Source organism: Bidens hawaiensis, unplaced genomic scaffold, assembly GCF_021521415.1.
Source record: "Bidens hawaiensis isolate Kalapana, Puna unplaced genomic scaffold, B.hawaiensis_p1.1 tig00001412_1, whole genome shotgun sequence".
Classification (NCBI taxonomy): domain Eukaryota; kingdom Viridiplantae; phylum Streptophyta; class Magnoliopsida; order Asterales; family Asteraceae; genus Bidens; species Bidens hawaiensis.
In genome coordinates, this window is record NW_027491079.1 from 2,130,807 (window position 1) to 2,144,205 (window position 13,399).

General features: G+C 35.1%; 1 protein-coding gene across 1 annotated transcript; it reads right to left on the reverse strand.

Annotated features, from left to right (window-relative positions):
* Positions 1-3,066: 3,066 nt before the first annotated feature.
* On the reverse strand, positions 3,067-5,267 carry LOC143575051 (uncharacterized). The gene is made up of 5 exons (XM_077059515.1): positions 5,222-5,267; positions 4,776-5,038; positions 4,327-4,538; positions 3,971-4,238; positions 3,067-3,387 (listed from the first exon to the last, which is right to left on the reverse strand). The coding sequence occupies exons 1-5, from the start codon at positions 5,265-5,267 to the stop codon at positions 3,067-3,069; spliced, it is 1,110 nt and encodes a 369-aa protein (XP_076915630.1).
* Between the last annotated feature and the right edge of the window lie 8,132 nt (positions 5,268-13,399).

Consider the following 13,399-nt stretch of genomic DNA (forward strand, 5'->3'; position numbering starts at 1 on the left):
ATTCGACCCACGTAGTGTATTGGCCATTTTCAAGTTCAAGGGTAATGGGAATGAAGTTTCATATGTTTGTAACGTGAGAGCAGGGTGTGGTGCAGCCATGTTAAGAGAGAGGTGATGAAACTAGAGGAGTGAGGATGATGAAAGAGGGCAGCCGTGAGATGGTGGTGGGTGGCGGCTAGGTTTAGGAAGGAAGAAAGGCTCTTGATACCATGATAGATGGTAAAAACTGTCTGCGGATCTCATTCCCAATCTTTCAATATATATGCAATGATTAAGCCATAAATCTAGGATTCTAAGAATAGCAAATATATTATACAATACAATCAAAATAAATGAGAATATGCTACTCTAATAGGTAGGGGGTCAACTTACTCTCTTGAAGTCGGTCATGGAACATATTTTGGGGGAGTGACTTAAATAACAAATCAGATTTGTTGGGTTAGCTTGAGCAAAATCATTACACCAATTGAAGCGGGCGGGCTCGGGCTTACCGTCTTAAGACGCCAATATTGCGCTTCTTACTAAATGGTGGTGGTGGTTTAAAACTGAACAAGATGCTCTTCGGAGAAAGGTTAATGTTGCTATCCACGAGTCCAATCGATCTTGGCCTATTTTGCCTCACGTCAGGAGACTGTCGGGCATCTGGTCCACTATTGCAAATCTAGAAAACTCTCTAGCAATCTCCAACCTGAAATTGTCAAATTTATTCAAGTGTAAAATTGGTAATGACAGGAATACTCATTTCCAGATTGATGCTTGGCTGGTGCCTCAGCCACTTAAAAAGGCTTTTCCAAATCGATTTCATAATGAAAGGAGGAAGAACAGACTGGTCTCCGAGGTTTTCGATATGCATCACCAATCTTGGAAATGGAATTCGAAACGGAGAAACTTGAATAGCATCGAAGTTGAGGAACTTGATGATTTGAGTAACCTTCTTTCTCAGGTGATCTTATCCAATAATAAAGATGAATGGATATGGCCCAACAATTCTTCGGGTAAATTCAGGGTGTTCCTCTATGAAGAAGGCGTTGTATAGCACGTACTTCCCGGCTGCTCCCTTCGTGATGTCGTGGGTGCCTAAGAAAATCAATATATTCACATGGAAAGAGGAGATGGATAGGCTAGCGACAAGGGAGGCCCTCATGTTTCGTTCGGTCAGGGTGAATATGGTTAACTGAGGGTTATGTGATTCCGGCCCAGAAAACTCCTTTCACCTAACGTCGTGTTATCTTGCCAATATGGTCTGGAATACAATCAGCTCGTGGTGTAGGATACCACCAATCTTCGCCTTCTCGGTTCACAATCTTCTAAACGTGCACAGCTCGGTCCCATTAGATAGTTAGAAGAAAAAAGTCTTGTAAGGGGTGATTATGAAGGCATGTTGGTGTATTTTGGAAAACGAAAAAGGAGGCCATTTTCTCCAGTAAAGAGTTTACGGTTACCGAGGTCGGGGAGAAAATAAAGTGGTTTTGTTTGGATTAAAAATAGGTCCGCGTTTAGGTTTACGTCTTGGAAGGATTGGTCTAATTTTTTGTTTTAGTTGTTTGCTTCTTTAAGTCTCTAACGTCTTGCTAGTTGTGTTACTTTTTAATGAAAGTTGACGTTAAAAAAAATATACTCGTACGTTTTTTTTTCTTTTCTATGAATCTTGTTCCTCACCCCGCATCTTTATAAAGGTTGTTACAATCTGTCTTTACAAACGTTGTGGTGAAACATGAAGTAGCACACCATAAAAAGACATAATTTGTGTCCGTGTGTGTATATGTTTTGTATAATTTCATTGCGATACCCTGACTAGGATGGATATAAAACTAGTTATCTTATTCTACATGCACCATTTTAAATGGCGGAACAATCATATAATAATAAAAAAGTAAACATGTTAGGTTTATACTATAGCTGCTCTGTCATTTGAAATGGCGGAACATAAGATAATTGTCCAACTCATAAGACAAGTGCTGATCTTAACTGCAAACATTTTAGGTTTTTTCGTTTTAAATGACGGATCACCTAGAAACTGAAAGAATTTTTTCTTTCTCTTAGAAACCATTAAGTTATGTCTTTTTATCCCTTTATTAAAAAAAATAAAATAAAAAATCCATCTTTCACCATATCACGCAGGTGGCATAGTTAACTTGTCGGTCTTATGCCAATGAGCTAGTGGTGGAGTGGTAAGGAAGAGACTTGGTATTCCATGTGACTCGGGTTGATTCCTGCCCACAGCATTTAGTTTCAGATGCACTAGGATGATAATGAGAGACTAGGCAATTACGGGGCTTTCACTAGTTGGATCCTTGAACTGATAAATGAGTTTTATCTCATCGCATTTTCGTGCCTTCGGGCGTTGGGCTTAGGTGAGGGTTTGTCCCAGATCGAAGGATGAGTGTATCCTAATAAATTGAATTTAGCCGGTGGCTCATTTGAAGGATTCGATGGCAGTTCAAAAAAAAATTTTTGTCGGTCTTATGCCATGTCCTTATATAGCAACTTTTAAAAAAACTCAGTTTTGTGAGAAGAATATGATAAAACTTGATTACGCAATTTAAGTTGCATTCAAAATTTTTAAAGATGACAACTTCCTAATTCTTATTGAGATATGAATACAATGCACCATAAACTTCGGAAACAAACAGTTATGATATCCAATAGCCTCGTTTTAGGGTATGTTTGGCAAGGAGCTTTTAGGGGCTTCAAGCTTCAAGCTTCTAAGAAAAAGCTCATACTCAATTAAAAGCCTTGTTGGTTGGAAGGAGCTTGAAGCTTTTAGGTCATGAGAAAAAGCTTAAAGCTTAAAGCAACAACTAGTAGCGTTTAGAAAGAGCTACAAGCTTTTAGTATTTTAATTACTTAAATAACCTTCCAAAATAAGTATATTTAATATTATTGTTTTTTATTATGCCCATTTTGGTCTTTTTATACATTTATTAAAAGATCCAGTTACTCTGCCAAACACTTAAATATATCTAAAAACTACAGCTTCCAGCTACCAGCTACAGCTTCCAACTACCAGCTTCCGGCCACCAGTCACCAGCTTCCAGCTACCGGCTAGTTTTGCCAAACATACCCTTAATCTTTCAGGTCAACACCATTGCAAGAAAAATTCTTTTTGTATAAAATCTCTTTAAGAATAGTATTGCCCATCCCATCCTTAAATGCATATGTGTGTCCTTCACTGGTGACTTCATGATAATTGATCCATCCAAGTTGTTGAGATATATATCTTTGCAATGTGGCAGGCACAATCAAGTCTTCATCACCCATCCATAAATGAACAGATCCATCATTGTTTGGAAATGGGTTTTCAAGATCGAGTGGATCAAATTCCCATTTTCCAAACCCAATATTCAGGTCACGATGGAGAGAGTCGAACTCTCCTTGTTGTATTACCTGTGATGTCATCAATTTTTCCATTAACAAAAAAAAATTGTAGCATAAGCATATAGTTATACAAACACAAATATGTATATTGATGCGTTTATAATGGGATATGTAACTTAAGGAGTCAAATTTAACAATGTATTTTTGTAGGATCTTGTTATATATATGGCTTGTATCTCTCTTTGTAATTCAAGTTTTGATTTCAAACCCTATCGATTTATGCGCATACACATACTTCAAAATGATATTGCAACTGTGTTGTGGACACCTTATTTTAATATATATATATAATATGTTTTATCTTCTCTTATATATAATCATGTGTTTTGGCCGACTACCAAACTAAACGGTACACCATTTGTTGGCTATCCAACTATAACAAAATCAAATAATCACTTTTGGCCAAATTAAAAAGTTAAAATTTAAAAGAAATTTTATTATTTCACTCAGACATGTATGTGACTCAAATGTACTTTTAATTTTCTATATAGCTTTCTTGGACAAACTGGATTTGGTGCAAGATGGAGACTATGGGTAAAGATACGTATAAATTAGATATATTCTCCTTTTTAGTTAAAGAGAGAGCTACTACCAAATTTTGATCCATGGTAGAAAATAGCTTTGAAGCAATTTCTATATCTGCTGAAGATATGATAGCAGGGTTTCCACTTATAATCGAAAAAGCAGGAAACCATGTTTGAGTGTTCCACCAATAGGTCAGCCATGGTAGATAATGTGCGACACGTAAAGACCATTTGTCTTGTTGAAGTAGCCTGGAGTATGCTTCGTTGGTTAAGTTTGAAGGTAGGTTGTGCCACCAGTAATTAACGGCGGGAGAAATAAGAACCGCTCCCGCGAGTCTGTTTAACACATCTTATAATTAAGCATACCAAAAACTAGTGTAAAGATGCTTTAAAACTTATAGGACTATCAACATTTAAAACAAACCTATGAGGGATATACTTAAGACAAGACCATATAACTTGTCCACCCATAGAGAATCCAGACACATAGAATTTTGGTCCCAAGTTTAATTTATCAGCAAACTCCTCGATGTCTAATGCTAAGCTTTTCACAGTTTGCTTAGGGTTTGGGTCGCTCTCTCCATAACCAGGCCGATCTATTGCAACGATGTACACTCCTAGTTCTTCAACTACTTCCTGTAAAAATTACGCCTTATCAAAGATAATAAATTTTCATATGGGTTTATACCGAATCATGGTACTCATGGTTATATATGTATGTGTTGTAATCAAGTTTTTTGAGTTATACTTTCTTCGTTATAATAAAAGTGTTAGGGAGCTATCCAGATACTGTTTCGTGTTCTTATATTATCGATTTGGGATTTGATTTTGGCGCTTTAAAATGCAAAGGAATGACGGGAAAGAAACCCATACCAGTGAGGCTGCAGCAAAAGGATTAAGGTACTTGCTACAGTCGAAGCAATGGACATATATTAATTTAGATTTGGCTACATCCTTTGGGACACCAGATTCTACATAGGCTATATGTCGTCCATCTTGAAGCTGTATCCTTGGTGATGTAATCGGGGGGCCACCAGGAGATCCACACGTTTTTGGAGGTGGCGGGACAGCTGCTTCATAAACCCATGATGAAAACTTTGCAGCAACGATGACAAATAGTAATACCTTCAAGATTCCTGGAAACAACAAAAGATTCAGAGGCAGTCACAAATATTCAGTTCTGAAGATAATGGAAGGGGTCTTTTTTTCATACACCCTTTATGCTGTAAACCGCATTTTACTTGAAACGACCGTTAATATTTTTTTTTCACAAAGGGTGTATGAAAACCAGGACCCTGAAAATAATAAAGGAGACTGACCGGAAAAAGACGGTAGGTATTTGGATTTCCTGGTAGCTACGGACATTTTTAAGGTTTGTTCCAACAATCTTGGGCTGCTGAGGTTTATCATAGACGACAGTGGATGTGGTACAAGAAAGTAAGTTAGGAAAAGAGGTGAGCATGGACTTTTAGGTGGTGTTTGTTTTTTGTCAGAAGATCTTCCTGACCTCTTATGTCTGCGCCGCGCAGACCACGCGCAGACTTTAGGCTTGAAGACTGTTTGATTTTTAGAAGACATTTCATTAAAAAAGGTCTGCGTGCCCTCTTTTTCACGCAGGCATGGACCACCCACTTCTCAAATCTTGTAACATCTTCTCCATTCTTTCATCCCCTTCATTTCATCAGGTCTTTCAAACCCTAGCCCTCTTTCATTCCATCCCATCACCCACTGCCTCCCCACCTCCGGTGAGCCGCCGCCACCTGCCCCCTCCACCTTTGGTGCGCCGCCGTCACCTGCCCCTCCACCTCCGGTGCGCCGCTGCCACCTGCCCCCTCCATCTCCGGCCATCTCCAGCCGCCGCCGCCGCTCACCTCCGCCCCCTGCCTCCGTTAGCCTCTCTCTTTCCAGCAAACCGTCGTCGGACTCTCTCTTCTCCTCTTTGGTTTGTTAAGGTTTTATATTTTGTTACAATCTTGATTAAAGTGATCTTCTTTAGATTACAATCTTGATTCTTGATTTTCTCTTGATTAATTTTCAATTACTTGGTTAATAATGGCTCGAGTCATAAGTGACATTAGTGTATTAAAGTGAAACCCATGACGATTGATTCTTGATTCTTGATTTTTGACCCGTTTCATTTTAGTTTTACTTTTTGATCCATTTTGTTTATGTTTAGGTTTGATTTGTGCATTGGAAATATGTTTGTGTTTATGCTTGAGTTATGCCTTGAAAATTGTTTGTGTTTAGGTTTTATTTGTACCTTGAAAAATTGTTTATGTTTAGGTTTGATTGTTGTTAATTGGTTTGTTCAATTAGGTTATTAGGCTTTTGTTAATTGAATTCTTGTTAATTGATTTGTTCAATTAGGTTCTTATTAGGTTTTTAGTTGAAAAAAATTTGTAAATATTGATTTGTTGAATTCTTGTTAGTTTTTAGTTCAATTATAATTTTGCATAATTGTTCGATTATAATTAGTTTTTAGTTAAAAACACTTTGTAGAAAGTTCAGGTCTAACGAAGATCTTGTTGCTTGTTGCTTGTTACTTGGAATTGATTTATATGTTTTAATAGAAATGTTGTTGAATGCTTTTTGTCTATGAAGATCTTTAGATATTGAATGTTTTGGGTTTCTTTTTGTCATATACATTAACGTGTTTATTGTTTGTTAGTTTGTTATATTAATGTAATATTACGCTTTGCTAGGCGGTTACTAAAGTTCGGGTTGCAAGAATAAAGATCGATTCGGGCTTCAAAAATAAAGACGTCGGTTTGGGTTGCAAGTATGACTACGTCAGTTCGGGTTGCAAGTACGAAGACGTCGGTTTGGGTTGTAATAGTGAAGACATCGGTTCGGGAAGTTATTGCATATTACTTGAAACGTATGTTATTTTTAAACATATATACATTTGTTGTTGTACTTTGAAACTTCTTTTGTATACTTGAAACATGTTTTGTATATTATTTGTATTGGAGTTTCTGGAAATTATTTGGTTCTATAACACTGGAATATTGGTTCTTGGAAAAAATTGTTTAGTTAAATTTCTGTTTATTTTAGAAGTTTGCAGACGTTAAAAAACAAACAGTCTTTTTCTTGCGGAGTGCAGAGGTTTGGTCCACCTCTTCTGCTACAGATTTCTGCAGATGTGGTCCGCAGACTGTAGACATTTTACCTCTTAAAAAACAAACAGCACCTTTGTGTTGGGGTATATATATAGTGTAATCAAAATAATTAGAGAGAATATAAAAATTAAATTCAAAATAATTAACATTATCTTTAATCATCACACATTCCCACGTGAATGTTTTTTTATTTTCTTTTTTAGATTCAGGATCATCCACCGTACGTTTTGACAGACAGGTTAAGTTTAAAATATATAGGGTCACGATATACGAATATACCATCCTTGGCCTCCTACTATGCTTTACTGAAGAAGATTTGCCCGATCTTCCTTTACAGAGAAATCAACTACAAGAGCTGCATGTGATCATCCTTTACAGAGAAATCAACTACAAGAACTACACGTCTTATTTTCTTGACAATATAAGTTCTTTTTATTATAAGAATTATTCCGTCACATGCTTTTATATATTATATTGAATAACTGATTTATAACAACATATAACTCGATCCGGTAGATGTGTGGGCACACAAGAATGGACCAGATAAGAAATGAGGTTATAAGGGAAAGATTAGGGGTCACTAGTTTTTCAGATAAGATTAGGGAGGGGAGATTGAAGCGGTTTGGTCATGTGAAGATGAAATCAACAATAGTGCCACTTAGATCTGTAGAAACCCTCTTTGTGGAGGGGAAGAGAGGTGGAGGTAGACCTTAACTAACTTGGGATAGCGGATTAGGCATATGATTTGCTAGGCTTTCACCTCTTTCTGAAAATGGTATGGGATATGACTTCTTGAAAATATAGGATTAGGGCTATGGATCTTTAGGCGTTTTCCTAGTTTTTTTTTTAGGAAATAGCTTTTCCTAGACTGCAGGTAGCTTTTGCATGTTTGCTTTCAAGTGTCGTTTTTCTTTGTATGTTTTATCCGTTACTATTATACTTTAGTGTCATGTCTTCAGTAGTTGGTAGTTACTAATCTTCTATCACTAGTACACTGCATGCAGGTATCGTTTTTGTCACTTAGATTCATGACATATATTTTGCACTCTTTTTTGTCTGGCAGGCCTTTCTTGTCCATATATCATGTTTGGAGTGGTGCTCCCTGGAAACATGCTCTCTATTCTATGGGATAGAGTCGTATGGTGTGTCTACACTCCATTGTTCCTGGACCCAACTAAAGCTTTTGCTATGCATGGGATTTTATTGGATTCGTGATAGTTGTTGTATATAACTCGATTTGGTAAACGTTTTGGGGGAAATAGCAGCCAGTTAATTCGTGGTGCGAGTGTGATATAATTAGTTGGATTATGAGAGAGAAATATATATAGTTTTGATCATGGGTATTATTTAAAAGCAATTACAGGGGTTATTTAAAATTTTTATTTCTAAAATTTTCGTTTCTAATTTTGTGAATGTATTTTTTTTTATTTTAGTTTATTTATTGTAAGAAGTTAATAATATATTTGAACCTATTTTGATTATTGATGTTGGGTTATGTTGATTTTTTAATAAAACGTTGAATGGATTATCTATCTAATTTTTATATTTATTCGTTTATGTTCATTTGTTATAATTTAGATATTATTTTGCGAAACTTTTCATTTAAGTTAAACTTAAAAGAAAAAAGAATCACTAATGTAACTAAATCCATATTGAGAAATTAAATTAGGGTTTGTTTTATATTTTACGTTTCTAACATTTATATATTTTTTTTGTATTTTAATTTTATTTATTATAAGGAAAACTTATGGTTTGATGATTAAAGGGTTTCACAAATTAATGAAATGTTATACCTCGTTTAAAAACTATCTGGGTTTGATGAGACCCATGACCCGTTTATTTTTTACTATAAAATTGTTTCATAATTATAAATAATATTTTTTTTAAAAAAATCAGATATTAATTTTTAGTATATCCCTATTTTATTGGATTATTAAAAGTTTTTTCAATGTATACGTAACTTTTTGATTTCAAAGTATTGTATACCTTTTTATGTTGAACTTAGAAGTACCAAAATACATATTTTTTTCTACAAAAATGATGCATTTTAGAGGTTTAGGTGTTTGATCTAGATAGCTTGATTATATAAATTGTATATAAAGTAAAATGTTGTAAGCAACTTTTTCACAGTTGCAACATGCATGACAAAGCAGCTTTTTAAAAGTGTTACTATTTAATTTGAACAAACAAAAGTTGTTAAAAAGGATGATTTAGATCCAGTTTAATATGTTAGTTAAACCTACTGACTTTTTTTATTTAGAACATATCTTCTATACTTTCTGTAGTTAACAACAAACTGGTCTTTGTCAAATACTACCACAAAGTCAAAAACAAATTTAACAATAACTTCAAAAATCATTTAGCTAAAACTAACCATGGACCGTCTTGAGAAAGAGACTTCTAATTCGCAAAACTGAGGGGCATGAACAGCAAACGGTGAGCCACAAAGAATATAACATATTAACTTTTCAGCTTATGGATTAATATCATTCTAATCGCACCTAAACATTAAAAGGCGATGAAGTGGTAAGCATATGATCTCCTCTAGTAAAGATCTCATATTATAATCCGACTTCAACTGTTTTTTTACTGTAACCTCTCGAAGTTCAAAATTTACGAGTTACCTATTTCCATGCATTAATTGATTAGCAAGGTATTGACAAGCTAGTTGACATGAGTTTTAATTTTCTTTTAACGAATTCTTGTGACTAAATAAGCATTGTACCTATTGTATGTTCTAATTTCTAAACCTATACATGTAAGCCATGTAGTCATAGGTTTAAACCATGTAGTTTGCAAATAATTTAGTCGTTCAAAAAAACAAATAATGAAAAATACATGCAAGCTATGTACTTCATCAAAATTCATATTTGAGTAAAAATAAGGATAAATCCTTGTGGTCAGTAGTTAGTACATAATGAACGCATAACATGTTAGGAAACGGAACTCAAAACAATACTCATGATATCAACCAAAATTATTCGTTCGCAGCTGCTGGCAGAGGTGCACAAACCGGATTAAAACTCAAAACCGGTTTGGTTTGGTTGACAAAAGTCAAAACCGGTTTATGATCGATTTCGGTTCGGGTTGAAACCGGTTTCTTACCATGGTACGGGTTTCGGTTTGGGTTTTGAGCGGTTTTTGCCCGCTTTTGGCCGGTTTCGGTTCGGTTAATCAGTTTGGAACCGGTTTTGATGGAGAAAATTACAAATAATCGGTTTCAAACCGGTTCGGTTTCGTTTCAGTTTTCAGGCCGGTTCGCTTAACCGGTTTATTTGCACACCTCTAGCTGCGGGTAAGCAAATCAAACCCTGGTTCCCAAACTTAATTTACCACTCATCAATTAAAAAGTAGAACTAAGTTATTTGTTATGATAAATTACTGAATTCAATACCTATAGGTTTGTTTTTGTTGCAATCCACTATTATAATAAACAAAAATGTGATTGAACCACATTACCTTTAATTGGCCTAATATTTTGCCATTTGGCACTTTATCTTTGAAGCTTTTGTTCATAAATATTTCAACTTAAATTTAAAATAAAGAAATTAAAACCTTCCTTATACAAAACTAAATGTATTCCTTCTTCTACCATTCATATGATTCCTTTATATAAATGCATTTCTATTATTAAATAATAAGGCGATGTCTAAAATATAAAATGCTCACCTTATTAATTCGGAGACCGATGTTTCTAACAGGATTTATACAAAATATTATAATGCATTCGTTTACATGCTTATAGTTTAGTTTATGGGATATGTATTTATTTTATATTACAACTAACATATAAGATTGTACTTATTTGTTTTAATGTTTCAGTTATGCATCTACAAGTCCGTTGTCAACATTTCAAATGGTATTTCATTATTATTAATTTTATCAACTTGAATATAAATTTGAAAAATAAAAATTTACCAAACATATTTGTTTTAATTCCATCTAAATAGTTATCTTCTTACAGTCATTAATACGAATAATGCATATTCTGATGCTGCTGAAAAAAAAGAAAAAGAAAACAACGAAAACCCGCCCTTAATATAATAAACAAAAACATGATTGTGCCACTTGACACTAAATTATACCATCTTTATGCCACCTGGCACTTCAAGGTTCGAAATAAACTATATCTCATGTCGCATTACTTCAATGAGAAATCAAGAATGAAGCCAATATTTATAAAAGATAAGGAAGTGCATCAAACTTATCATTATTATTAGGGGGTGCGTGAACTATTGTGTATAGTTACTTGGTTTTAAAAATATTTAATGTTATTCCAACTGGTTTTTTCCGGTTCGTTTTGCTGTTTGAAAGCTGGTTTGTGAACAAACGACCAGTTTTTATTTTTTTTGATTTATTTGCCGATTGGACGGCCAATATGGTCCAGTTTCTAAATATTGCTTTTATCTAAAATGGGTTAAAATATTAAATAAGTTAAATTTTATTTTTAACAAGACTCAAAATGATGCGCTATTTATTTTGTAAATAAAATAACTAGAAAACAGTGATTGCAAGTCAACCCAACCCGCCTATTTCGAAACTTATTAATAATGACGTGTTTTAATCTAGATATAGCTACTAAAGGTGATTATATAAAACCGATCTTAAATAATCTTTGCTCATTAACTAATTAAACTACTTTGAAAATGTGAAAATTTTAACATACTTTGGGGGCCGGGTTGTTCTCCAAAATTTAATTTACTTTCTATAAAAAATTGTCTAAAGTTTCATTTCAAAAGCATAAATATCAAATATTATTATTTTTTTTTAATAACTTGATAAAAAATAACTTGAATTAATCCATTCATAACTAAACGGGTCGAAATTTCCATAATACAGAATGAAACATTTTGCCAACTGACTATATGGATTATACGTTTTATGCAGTTCTATTTTTTTACTCACTATATGTTTTTGAATTACCAAGTGACTATATTGACTTTATGTTTGGTTTAGCAAATAAAAGGATTGTTGAGGCGCTTGATTTGTGTCATGGCACCCTTAGGCTATCCGCTATGGTGGGGGGCACCGAAGCCCCTCCAACATGCCACGTCAACGCCACGTCATCGCCTTATAGAAAACGGGGCATCGAAGCCCGCCTCACTATGGTCTAATGCCCCTTGGGCGCCCCCAATATATATATATATATATATATATATATATATGTATGTGTGTATGTGAGAGATGAAGAAAGAGAGGGCCCACGTCCAGCGCCAGACTTTTGTGATCTCATTGCCCAGGCCAAAGGACATGAACTGTTCCTTCGGTCTCTTCATGGGTCTTCTACATCGCCTGTTGCCTTTAATGCCCAGCATAGACACTCAAACGCCACTCGGGGCCGTGGCGGTCAATCTTATCGTGGTGGTAGAGGGCGTGGTCGTCGTCCTCCTCACTGTCAATTATGTTGAAAAGAGCGTCATTTTGCCAATGCATGCCCTCAACTTGCAACTTATGCCACTCATGCTCCTGATTCGGACTCGGATTTAGCTAAAGCTTTTCATGCCCAGTGTAATGTTTTCAACACGGGACCAGACTGGTGTGTTGATTCCGGTGCTACGGATCACATGAACCCAAACAAAAAAACTGTCACTCAACCGGCTCCATATAAGGGTAATTTTTTTGGAGATGGTAATGCTCTTCCAATTACACACACTGGTCACACACATATCAATAATAACATTCATCTACGGGGCGTTTTGGTTATTCCAAAGCTCACCAGAAATCTCCTATCTATTAGCAAATTGACAACTGATAATTGGATGGATGTCTTATTTTCACAACCATATTTTTATATTCGGGATCGAACAACGAAGCAAGTTCTAGCTCAAGGAAGGTGTGAACGAGGACTTTATGTCCTTCAAAATAACCCACAAGCTTTTGTGGCTACTTCTCAAAATAAGTTGAAAGCTTCATTTGAACTTTGGCATTCTCGTTTAGGACATGTGTCCTTTGACTCTATTTTACTTTTGAATAAATTGGGACATTTGTCGGTTACTTCAATTTTACCGAAACCTATTATGTGTTCATCTTGTCAATTAGCGAAAGCTCATCGGTTACCATTTGAGTTAAATGAGAAACGGGCTTCAAACCCGTTAGATTTAATACACTGTGACTTACTGGGACCTTCACCGGTATGCTCGGTTGATGCTTATCGCTATTACGTAACCTTTATTGATACTTTTTCCAGGTTCACGTGGTTTTATCCACTTAAAACAAAGTCCGGGTTTTATGAGGTTTTTAAAATATTTATGCAATTCGTTCAGACACAATTTGCATGCAAGATAAAAGTCTTCCAAAGTGATGGCGGATCAGAATTTTTAAATCATAATGTCCGGAAATTACTTGATGATAATGGAACATTTCACCGAATCTCATGTC

What these genes read in the sequence shown, in the direction of transcription:
- LOC143575051 (XM_077059515.1), bottom strand. Translation starts at nt 5,267, where the DNA reads ATGTCCGTAGCTACCAGGAAATCCAAATACCTACCGTCTTTTTCCG. An exon ending in ATACCTACCGTCTTTTTCCG is followed by an intron (nt 5,039 to 5,221) that starts GTCAGTCTCCTT and finishes TGTTGTTTCCAG; the next exon opens with GAATCTTGAAGGTATTACTA. An exon ending in CTTAAGTATATCCCTCATAG is followed by an intron (nt 4,239 to 4,326) that starts GTTTGTTTTAAA and finishes TGTGTTAAACAG; the next exon opens with ACTCGCGGGAGCGGTTCTTA.